We start from the raw sequence: 12,276 nt of genomic DNA on the forward strand, positions 1-12,276 counted from the left end.
AAGGAAAAAAAAATTTATTTTTTTTTTTTTTTTTTTTTTTTTTTTTTTTTTAGTTTTCATTCTGGTGTGCATCCCTCAGAAAGAAGAGGGGAGAATGGCAGTGCTGGAGAGGGCTCAGAGGAGTTTAGTGCTAGGGCTGGAAAACAAACCTCACAACTTAAGGCTTAAAAGTCTTCTTCACTTTATTGGTGCTTGGATTGCTGTAGGTGATCACTGACAAAAGATAACTGAAGGCAATGAGCCTTTTTGTGTTCTTGACAGAGACACAGAAGCCAAAAAGCAGAATATGTACAAGTTCTATCAGGCACTAAGAAGTCATTTCATAAAAATAAAAGGATCAAAATGTTGGAACCACTCCCCATAAAAATAGAGGACTCATTGTTGGTCAAAGTCTTTTAAGACAAGATTAGATTGCTTGGTAAAAAGTCATTTCTTTGAGCTTCTGGGACATTTTGTGCAGGGCCTGGAAAGAGAAGATGATCCTTCCAGAATTGAAATCTGTTAATCTGAGCAAACCTTCTTCAGGGCCCTTGAGGAGAACAGAATTGCCTTTGTGGTCTCACCATGTTCGTAATAGTGCTGCAAAGATCATAATCAAATCTCATGCTTCAACTTTCCAGTGTAAAGGTTCAGGCAGGAATTTTTCCAATATTCAATTAATTAACTCTGTGCTCTGGTTTTGTTTTGCTTCTCTTCCCCTCTGAAGCACCAGAGAGGTAGAACCGGTCACTGGAGAATCATAACCACCCCTGCTGATTAAAAACTTGGGTTACTGTCAGCATCTTCTTCTTTCCTATATAGAAATAGTCTTTTTTTACCAGCAACTTACTGGTAGATTTGATGCTTTATAGAGTAGTAATTTTATAAAAAACTTGGAGGAGTAGTTTGCTGTGCAAATCCTTTGGATATATCTTGAACAGCCACTTCCTTGGAATTGCAGTCACTTTTCTCTCAGCTGTTGTCTCTACAAGTTTGAAAATTATATTCAATTTCAGGCTCTTAGCAACTTAATATTTACAGCAAAATCTATTTCTTTTTTAATTCTACAAGTTGTTTAAAGCTGGGCCTAGTAAGAGATTATGTTGAACTATTATTTTGAATAGGATTTCAGTGTAAGTTTTAATATTTTTATCTCCTCTTAAAGGCACCAAAAGTAATTAATAAAAATAAGTCTGTGCTTTAGGCTGGGCTTTAAAAAAGCTTTGTGAAGGTGGTATAAAATGCAGTGATGTTGGCCAAAGAGATGATTTTATTAAAGGCCACAATTGCCTGGGAAGTCCTCACGTAAAGAACGTTTCATACAGGGCAGCTTTCCCAGCAAGTTTTATTTCAGTTTTACACCTCCAACCTCTTTTTTTTTCCTTTCTAGACCCATGAGCCCAACCTGTCACTGATGTCCATCTCTGAGTGGGGTGTTCATCGTGTGGCAGAGCGGAGGAAAATCAACCCTTGGCAATAAAGCAAAGCCTTCAAGGCACAGAAAATTCGGCCTCATCTTGATTCCATCACTCTTCCCCTTTTAAAAACTTCTTTTCCATAAAAAAGCACGTGTGTTTTGTGTGGTGTGTTTGTCTCTCTGCAAACATTTTGCACAGAGCTTTTTGCCATGGTGGGACCCAGCAGATCTGGGAGGAGGTGATGCTGTCGTGTGGCACGAGCACAGATGTCACCAAGTGCCAGCTGGACGAGGCATCTGCTATTTCCCCTCCATCCCTGCACTGCAGCACTCAAACAGAAGAAGATACAAAAGCCTGAGTGTATTTATACATTTGTTAATGCCACATTTTAAAGTTGTTGGTGGATTTGTGTCCATTACCTTTAAGAAGTTGTTGATCTCTCTGCAGCTGTTTGAACAATCAGGATATGTAATTAACATTTGTTGATAATCTGTGGGACTAATTCACAAGAATTTTATTTGTGACAGAGTTTCAGGGTATTTCTGACTTACCCATATAACATGTTCCAGGCTAGGTTGGACAGGACTTGGAGCAACCTGGGGCAGTGGAAAGTGCCCCTGCCCATGGCAGGGGGAGGAGCTGGGTGAGCTTTAAGGTCCCTTCCCACCCAACCCCAGTCTGGAATTCTGTGATTCCATGATATTTCTTGGTTACTGGCACTTGAACTCAAGGTTTTACCCTGTGTGGTTGAAAAAAGTATTAGTAGAATGGTCTTACCATGATCAGCCAAGAGATCATAATAATTAAGCCATAATAATAATTATGGATTTGAGTGACAGAATTATTACCCATAAATTGGAAAAAGTGTTCAACACAGGATGATGTAGAAATAGTAATCACTATTGAGTGTGTTGATACAGTTTTAGCTATATCTACTTCGGTGATTTCTGTTTTGAAATTTCCCTTCTATCAACATCATAATTTGCTAGAGGTAGTAAACTACTTAATTTTAAAAAGTTTGTACATAGACCTTGCAGTGTTTTTTTGTGTTTTTGAGCAGCAGTGAACTTTAATGTGAAGGAGCTGGCTTGAGTCTCACTGGTTTAAAGGTGTTTTTGAAGGGCCTTTGAAGTGCTTGAAGTAATAAATTGCACCCTCTAGTTACTGGCCTAGAAAAATGTATATTTTGGGAAAAATTTCAGTGGGCAAAATGTCAAAACTTATTTTTTCTATTATTTTTCTGACAGTTGTCTTGCTGTGCATTTACTGTATATTATACATTACTATATAAACCATTTTATTATCTTGAGGCATTGGGGGTAAACAGTTGGCATTTGTCCTCCAGCTTTCCAGAAAATTCTCGAGCAGCTTGAGCAGATCCAAGAGACAAGTGAGTGTTGGGGCAGGAATTGTGTGAAACTCTGTAAAATAAAACAGATATGGGCAAGGGGGAACACCCTCTTTTACCAATGCTCAGGATATGTTTGTACAGCTGGCAATTTGTGCTCCTTCATATTCCTTGACCTAGAAATAGCCAAGGTTTTAATGCGTTCTCGGAGGGGGAGAAAGGTGTTGTGGAACAGAGCTGCCACATCAAAGCCTCTCCTCAGCCTCTAAAAGGGTTTCCACCACTGCCTTCCTCAGCCCTATCGAACACTCAGCACTTTTCCCACTCAGCCTTTTTATTAAGAAATGGCCTTAAGGCTTTTATTTATATTTAAATGATAAAAGTGACACAAAGCAGTTGAAAAGATCTACACGGTTCAAACAAAAGTCCATCAGGGACGTAATGTAAATTCTGGGTGAGGTGTCTCCATCTCCCCAAGTCATGCAGCTCAGCTGCTGCTCTGGGGAAGTCCTCCCTGTAGGAGAGAGTTACTCTGAGGAGTAGTTTTTAACTAGGATGTGGTTTAAAGCTTCATGGCTTTTTTTTTGCTGCTATACCAAGGTCTTACTGGTGGTAAAAGAAACCAAGTGTTTGATCATCAGTTGCACAATACAGGTTCAGGACCGTCATGGAGATCATAATTCAGTTTTCCTTCTTAATGTAGAAGGCTTATATTGACCCTTTGTTCTCCAGGATTCTGCTGGGATTGCTGGAATTCTGAGTCCAAGACTTGATGTTCTTGGAGGTCTTTTCCAGCCTTAATAGTTCTGCGGTTCTGTGACTTTTCCGTTAGTGTGCTAAGCAATATTAGGAGGATGAAATCATTAAACCCCAATTTTAAAAATATCCTGATTACCATTAAAATATTTTTTTTATTCCTTTCAGCACCAGCCCACCCTACTGCTGTGTGGATCTGTATTCCCTGAGAACAGGAGAGATGGTCAAGTCCATCCAGTTCAAAACTCCTATTTATGATCTGCATTGCAATAAGAGGTAAGGATGCTCATTCTGCATGCCTTGTGTGTTAGGGCATGCCAGATTTTGGTAATAAATGCAATTTCTGGTGTATGACCTCCCTGATTTTCTTATTTTGACTTTCCTGTAAGCACAGCTCTGTTTCTCCATTTCTCAAGGAGTATTTCAGTATATTCAGAATCATTGTGCTTCCCCCATGGCTTTGGTTTAAGAAGCTCAAACCAAAAAATCATTTAAGCTTCTTTCAGTTGTGATAAAGAGTGAGCAGGAATCGCTGAAATCCTCGATGATCCACCTACAGCTGGAGAAATGGGATCACAGAGAGTTTAAACAGCACAGAGCACTAAGGAGTTTATGTCTCTCTTCTTCGTGTTGGTCTGTTGGATTTTGCCTTCCTGCACATCCAAAACATTCCTGGTGTGCAGTCTGTGGTTTGCAGGGAATAATGTTCCAGTGAGTCAAATAACAAAGCAGCATCTCTGGCTTGGGATAGAGAGAAAATGGCTCTGGAGGCTGAGGTTCACAGAGCTCCAGCAGAACAGGAGCTGTTGTGTCCACGGAATCAAATTTTGCTGAGTTAACTTGAAATCCCCATCTCTCGCAGACACACAAAACTGAAGTTTTGTGGTTTGCTTTGTAGTTTGCTGCATCTTTTTAAGGCAGAAGAGAAATCTCAGGATCTCTGTGTGAGGATCCTGCTGATCCCTTGGCACTCGTGATGGGAGAATTTGGAGTGGTGACTTTGGTCCAAGCTCTGCTGACGTTCCTGCTCGCTTCACCCTCCCATTACTGCCTGAGTCACTGTGGCCTCAGGTGCCCTGGGGAAGTGGTGCAATCGAATTCCTGGGGTAAAGGTAGAGCTCTGGGTGAAGAAATTACTGCTTTTCTTTGGAAATACATATTGCCATGCCAAAATGGATGGTCCTTCAGTAAACAATAACACAAATAATTGAAAACATCAGAATGATAAGTTTTTTGTGCCTGGTTTTGTTGCAGATGGGAAGTAGATGAGTGTGCATCAAACTTGTGCAACTAATAAACAGATGAATAAATCCTCTGGAATCATCCATCTGGGGGGTTCATTTCTGCAGAAAGACACAGTGTCTTCAAAGAGGAGAAAACAAAAATAATCAGGATTGGGAAATACTCCCATCAAATACCCATAGGTTTTCAGTATATACACATTACACTTCCCCCTGCAGTCAAAGCCTCCCCATTCATTGGTTTCCTTTACTTTAGGCAATGTAGGAAAAGTTAAATTGATGTATTTTCTTCTGTTTTTCTCTCCTGCAGTTTCAGCAATTGGAAGATGTCTTTTAACTAAAACTACTAATTTGTCCAAAACTAATTTATATTAAAAATTTTGTATTAAAAATTTATATTTAAACTATTTATATATCTGAAAACATCAGCAAGCATGAGGGGATGGTGTATGTTTTGATTTTGGTGTAGTCCTTCACAGGTATTGACCTCTTATGGGGTAAGAGGAAATTTTCTTACAGCAAAACAGGCAAAAATAGGGAAAAGGGGGTTAAAGGCTGATTTCACACTGCTGGGAGATAATCATCACCCTTTCCCCAAGGATAGGAGTTGAGACTGAGGTGATTCATCCCATTTTTAAAGGTGACTGTTCCAGGCTGCAATACACAATTGTAATGTTCACATGAAGCATTAGGTGTGTGTTTTAGTCAGTGAGAGATGTGATTAATTTTTTTCCACATTGTATCTTTACAATTAAAACTATTAAAACAATATTTAATAATGATCTATATTGACAGCTAATTAAAAATACTTTCTCACAGTCTGCCTAATGAGAGAATAACAGATTATTAATTATGTCATATTGTTAAATGTAGGTTTTATGTGTTGGCTTCCCAGGTGCTTCTTTCATGTCAGGCTTTTACAAACTTGGTTTTGGGAAGCCATCAGCGTGGGAGAAGGTGTTCCCTGGTTCTAAAACTTCCAAGATGCTCTTCTGCTTCCGCATTTGCATCTCTGGGCTCTCTTTTTTGAGGCAGCACCATGTTTCCTGCATAGTTACCCTGTGGTTTTCGATCTTCACAATAAAAGTGTGTAATGTACAAGCAAGCACATAAACATACGTCTTTAATTTGCTAATTGACCCAAATTCTGCTTCTCTCAGCTCTGTTTGTGTGCTGATGTTCTTGGTATTACACCCCCTCTGCCTTTAGTAAATGAAATGCTTCAATAAATTTGCACTGAGGTGGGCAATGGGATTATTTCACATTTAGCTCGTGTTCTGCTGATTGTTGATTTGATTGTTGTTTGAGTCAGTGAGAGCAATTCAGGGTCTTTGCAGCTCCATTCTTGCTTTTTAATGGAGCTTTTACTGCAGGAGGTATATCACAAATGAGCTGTGTTGTTGTGGATCAGACCCCTGCACTTCCTGAAGTGGAGTTTATGTGGTTGGGAGGAGAGAGAACCCTCGATAACTGCCAGGGATTGGTAACCTGGCACTTCATCACTGTAGGATTTATATTGATGCTTTGGAAATAATTACATTTAGATATTGAATCTTTAAACCAATGCATTTAATGTCTAAAGTGGACATTCCATTTCTGTGTTTTCAGGATCCTTGTTGTGGTCCTGCAGGAGAAAATCGCCGCCTTTGACAGCTGCACTTTCACCAAAAAGTTCTTCGTTACCAGTACGTACAATTTTGGCCTCAGAGGTGGACTGAGATTTTTTTGTTTGTTTCTTTTATTCCTAAATCCTCAAAGCAGGTCTTCATGACTTCGTTTGGAGCTTCAGGAAAACCTGCTTCAAAAAAACCCCAAATCCAGATGCTACTGTGTCAATATTTAACTCTTTTCTATATTTATTGTAGCTGTAACTGTAAGTGTTAGGGGCACCCACACTGCCATCCATCAGTAGCTGAACAATTCTTTTGTTCTTTTTGCACAAGTGTGTGTAAAAGCCTCAGGTGTGAGTTCCAGGTTATCACATCTGCAGCAATTAAACCCACAGCAATCTGCCCTCTGTTCATTTTCAGTTGTTCCTTAGGCACTCTGGGTTTTTTTCATGTGTCTTTACAGTTCATAATTTACTTTGGAAAGGTCAGAGTTTTATTGTTGAAAAGAGTCGGCATTTTTCTGGATGTATTTTCAGTCACAATTAGAAAAGTTTAAATTATTTTTTTCTATTATCTGTGTATTTATAGAAAAAATCTCCCTAGGAGAAGATGTTTCTTGTCATAGTGTGAGGGAAAGCATCTTTATGCAGTAATATTAAAGTTGCCAATAGGTGTCAGTTTCTTCCTATCCATGGATGTAAGATACTGGGAATCTGCTGGGATTCATCGACAAGATCCAAATGGGAAAGGACTTATTTGTGTCCTATTCATCACTTCCTTTTTATGCAGCAAGAATTAGGGTACAAGCCTTGCTTTATTTTACATGAAAAGTAAAGAACACCTCTCAGTTAAATGTGTATTTTGAGAATTTTTGGGCTTATTTTGTTGGGTTTTTTTGGTTTTGTTTTTTTAAAGATACTGCAATTTATTTTTAAAAATGAATCCACTGAAGTTAATTTTGAGGAACAGAGATACCCTATTCTTAACTGTAACTCTGATTTGCAGTTTGTTTTGTGGAACAGCAGTGGAATTTAAAGAGGACAAATTAAAACTTTTGACGATAATTACCAAATTATTTTTTAAAAAATCCAAAAACTCCTGAAATGTCACCAATCCCAGTGTATTTCTCCAGCTGTGCTGCTTTTTGATACGAGAAACTCAAGATTTTCTCAAACTTTGTTCTGGTTTAATTAAGGACAACCTCATTTTTGGGGCATTTCGGACACCCCAACAGCCAGAGCTGGAGCCACCACAGCCCTTCCATGTCCCCTCCCAGCTTGGTGGGCAGAGCCCTGTGTTTCTTCCCTGGATTTATGGGTTTTTGGGACCTGTCCTGAGGATTCCAAGCTCAGCCATTCCCTGGGTCCCGCTCCCAGGCGGGTGCCGTGCCCTGGCACGTCAGGGCTGCAGCAGAGCTTTTGGCTGAGCTTTCCCATTTCATGTGCTGAAATCTCCTCGACCTGAGAGTGTATCTTTAAAGGCTTAAGTTCCTCTGATGTGTTTGAAATTGGATGTAAATGAGCTCCCTCGTTAGCTGCAGGGATTTCTGGGAGGCAGCCAACTGGCCACGACTGGCTTCTTTGGCTGTGCCTTTTTTTTAAAAATTTATTAAAGGACAGCACCAGTATCAATTAAAAAAGCAGAAATCTTTGAAAAGGAAGCTCAGAAAAAGGTCTTAGAGGCCTTTTTGTTTGCATTATTGGAGCATCTCTGTGTGCAGGGCAGCCTGAGTCCTGCCCAGGCTCATCCTGGTGCACCTCAGCTGTGAGGATGTCACTGCCTGCCCAGAGAATTTGTCAGTATGAAAAAGATTCTCAATCTGACTGCTTTGGTCAGAAGTGAGGGCATAAAGGTCAGAAATACTACTGAGGGCCACTGACTCTTGGAAGGGTTTTCTGTTACTTTTAAGGAAAAGAAAACCTTTTATTTCAAGAAGATTTGGTGATGATGTGGAGATCACATCTTCCATCCCTATCAGCTAAGTGGTATGGGAGCCTTAGAACCTCGCTGAGACAGCACAAACATGAAGCAGCATCTCTGGTCTGTTTTGTTGATTATTTGTATGTAGAAATGAAATGCAGAATGTCCAATTAAAAGCAGTGTCAGGAATCCTGAGGTTCCTCAGAAATGCTAATGCAGCTGCCGTGCACATGAGGAGTGTTTGTCTTTCTGTTTTTGTTTTTGTGGTTGGATGTGTAGCTTAATATATTGTTACCATAAATATACCATAAAATATTCAGGATGTAGAACATGGTCAAGTTCGTGCTGCTGTTGGAATGTTTTAACTCCTGCATTTCCTGATTTTTCCTGAGCAAGTTTGACATAGAACTAACCTTTGTTTTCCCCTGCCTAGGATTACATGGAACTGTGCTGGTTTGACTTGGATGGCAGGGAGCCAGCACGTTTTATTTGTGCCTTTTGTAACAAAACCTCAGGGTACAGGTGCTCCAGACTGGGAGAGGGAATTTAAGACAGGTGCTTAAACGTGGAGGGAAAACATGCTGTAACTATTGTAGAAAAATTACCAGGATATCCTCTAATCTACCCTGTGGGGTGTTCTGATTTTAAATGTCTGCTAGGAGAAGGCAGAGCATCAGTCTCGTGGCAGTCACTTCCATCCATCACTGCTCTCCCTGTGCTTGGAGCCAGCTCCTTTTCCCTAAGAAAGAACTCACAGCAAGGAGAGGAGAAAGCCAAGCAGGAATTTCACATCCTGCACTGCTTTAAGTGCTCCTGTGGCCAAACTAAAAAAAAAAAAATAATGTTATGCTTATGTTAGGAATGTGTTTCCTTTGCTGGTTGTGAGTGTCAAGGTGTGGATTTTAAATAGATTCTTAAATAGCTCAGAGTTTTATTGTGGTTCACTTCAGATTTCCTTTAGAGCCTTTTCTGCACGTGACTGAAGGATTAGAAACCAAACAGAAGCACGGAAACCAAAGTGATGCTCAGGCTTTTTTTGCCCCTACTTTGCTCTAAACAAAAGCTGCAGAAAAGCTGAATTCCATTGATTTCTATTACATCAGTGCCCCTCACCCCAAAACTGCTTACTTAGTGGAAAGCTGATGATTATGAATATGGCCTTATGGATACTTTCCTTCTCCATAAAGAATATCCTCCCCACCCCCTGGGCCCTGAGTAAAGATTCTCACAGATAACATCATGCATGTGGCATCATCCCTGTGTCCGATAACGAGGGCCTGCTCAGCTTCCCTGCCCCTTCAACTCCTCATATTGATATATTCTCCATCCATTATTCCCCAGGGATGGAGACAGTTATTGCAGCCATTAGCTGGCACCACATTTCTATTGATGCTGTTCAGTAGAGCCCTGAGAGGTAATTTTGCAGATTTTAGTCAGAGTACTTTATTGTATAGAAAGTCTCAAAAGGCTCTCCTCAGCACAAGCCAAAAATCAGTCAGTGGATGTTAAATGCCCTGCATCTCTCCAAGTGAATAAAACCCCCAATCCAAATGGTGTTGGATGCTCTAATCTGCAGTTTGGATTTGGGATTCCTGTTTGCTCTCACATTGACACACGAGGAATAATTTGGTGGTTTCAGTTTGTCACAGGGCTGGTCTGGAAATCACCAAGGCTTTTTTGGACATTTCTGTTGGAATTCCTTTCCCTGCTGGGCTCACAGGGAGCAGTTTGAGCTCTTGACTTTGAAGTAAAAACACTGGATGTCCTATGAAGAGGTTTAATGCCTGAAGAGTCACATTCTTCAAGAAGTTCTGTGTGTTTCACTCCTCAGCTGTGGGCATTTCTCCTGGTTATCCCACACAGGATAATAATTGACAGGATTCCTGTGTCTGGGGGGGATCAGCTCAGATCGAAAGTCCTCAGGGCAGGTGGGAAGGGAGCTCCTGAGTCACAGGATTTTCTTGATCAGTGAAGAAGAGCCAAGTATGTCCCTGTGGATTGCTATAAGCACTTCTAATTTTTACGCACACACATCTATATGAGCACCTGCCACTTCACAGCATTTTTCCCTGAGAAATGTTGGTTTAATTTTGCTTATTCTTTTTAACAGTGGTATTTATAAATAAGAGTGTTTTTTTCCTGGCTGTGGGAACCAGTGTCTCACCATTCCAGGATAATGCTGGAACACTTTTTGGAGAGGTCTTCAGGGGCACCGTGGTGGATTTATGGGAACAAATGGCTTTGGTGCTTGCAGGAGGTTTTGCTCCACTGCAGGAAAGTGTAAATACAACAGAAAAGCTGCATAAAGCCACAACAGAGGCCTTAGTCCCCAAGATGTGTATCTTCATATCTCCTGGCTCTGACAGCTTTACAAATTAGATGTAAAGCAGGAAGTGCTCTTTGTTTCTATATAAGTTATTTTTATCTAAAGCCCCCAAATCCTCAATGTTAAAGGGCAAGCAAAGCCATCTTACATTGTCCTGCAGAGAAACAACAACCTCAGTGGCAACTTTATTATTTGTCACTGTCCAAGTCTGAACAAAAAAAGAAGGTAAACCTGAGATTAAACATTGCCCTGAAATCAGTCAAATTGGTGCTAAATTAAACAGCCAGGCCTAATGAACATGAAAGGCCACTGATATTTTTAGTAAAAGCTCTGGGATTGGGCTTGGACCTGTGGAGTAACAGTAAAAACATAAAATCATGGAATTCCTGAGTTGGAAGGGACCCACTGGGACCATCAAAGTGCAGATGCTTCAAACTGCCATGGTAGAGTGGACAGGGAAGGAGATCTCTGTAGTAATAATAATAATAATAATAATAGTAATAGCAACAGCAATGATAACATTTAAAAAAATTAATCTGTGGTCCTTCCATAAGCTTCTCTGAGGGAATTCAGTTCTTCTGATGCAGGATAGCACAAAATCATGGAATGGTTTGGGTTGGAAGGACCTTAACAGTGTGAAGCCATTCCCCTTGTCCTGGTGATCCAGACCCTTCTCCAAAGCCTCTCTCCAGCATTTATGGCTTTACTGTTTCAATTTATTTCTACTTGGTTTTTTTTTCCTTTTAGTATTTTAATAGCAGTAATGCCACTATGATTTAAAATTAAATAAGGGAAAAAAACGGTTTGGGTGGCAAACCTGATTTCTCAGGGGGTGCAGCCTGCTCCTTTGCTCTTTTACTCCATTTTACGGGTGATACTTAAACAGAAGGAAGTACAAGAACAATAGAAGAGTTTTGGAAAGTATGTGACAGTGTGAGAGTAATAACATTTACACAGGGCCTTTCATCTAGAAGGAACCCACAGGAATTTGTAAACAGTATTGCTTTATACAGTTTATAAACAACAAAAAAAATTGGTTTGCCAAAAAAAACCAATAACCAAAAAACAAAAACACAACCAAACAAAAAAATATTAGATAAAACAACTTATATGATTTGTTTTCCTTGGAATAAACAATGTTTTTGCTACAACAGTATCACTCTACTCATTATTTATTGCATATTCCCTTTCTATGCTCTCTGTCATGGATCTGCTTTCTGGCTGCTCTGCGCTGCAAGAATTAAGGATGGAGTTTTGTAATTTCATTCCTATGGAGTGCTCTGTGTTTTGTAAGACCCAGAAAAAGAATTACAGATTGATTATTAGGGATGTAGCATCACTTTAGTGGGTTCTTGGAGCTATTTATTTAAAAATACACAATGGCCCTGCTTCACTGATTTTTGAAGTGATAATCCAGCAAGACCTTTGAATGATTAAAGGCAAAGAATTTCAGTTAAAATGAGTTACTTCTTTTGGAATTTGTTTAGAAAACTGTGTTTGAAACCACTGGACACTTCAGATGACATGTGTCATCTTTAATGAACCTTGCCAGGCACTGATCAGAAAAGTTTTTGTGTCTCCAGAAATCAGGAGGGTTTCCTTAGGATGGAGATGAGCCTGGGAATCTCTGCCTTCATGGCATTTCCTGTGACCCAAAAGATGCCATTTCTGCCTTATT

At 40.0% G+C, this 12,276-nt stretch overlaps 1 protein-coding gene across 9 annotated transcripts in view; it reads left to right on the plus strand.

Moving 5' to 3' along the window:
• BCAS3 (BCAS3, microtubule associated cell migration factor) overlaps positions 1-12,276 on the plus strand; it is a 301,373-nt gene that overhangs the window by 30,043 nt on the left and 259,054 nt on the right. For all 9 annotated transcript variants that reach the window (XM_017730953.1, XM_017730954.1, XM_017730950.1 and 6 more), the window contains exons 8-9: positions 3,670-3,777; positions 6,351-6,427. In XM_017730953.1, the coding sequence (XP_017586442.1) occupies positions 3,670-3,777; positions 6,351-6,427 (185 nt within the window). The remainder of the gene's footprint in view (positions 1-3,669; positions 3,778-6,350; positions 6,428-12,276) is intronic.

The sequence above is a fragment of the Corvus brachyrhynchos genome, unplaced genomic scaffold (genome assembly GCF_000691975.1).
Source record: "Corvus brachyrhynchos isolate BGI_N302 unplaced genomic scaffold, ASM69197v1 scaffold283, whole genome shotgun sequence".
Taxonomy (NCBI): Eukaryota; Metazoa; Chordata; class Aves; order Passeriformes; family Corvidae; genus Corvus; species Corvus brachyrhynchos.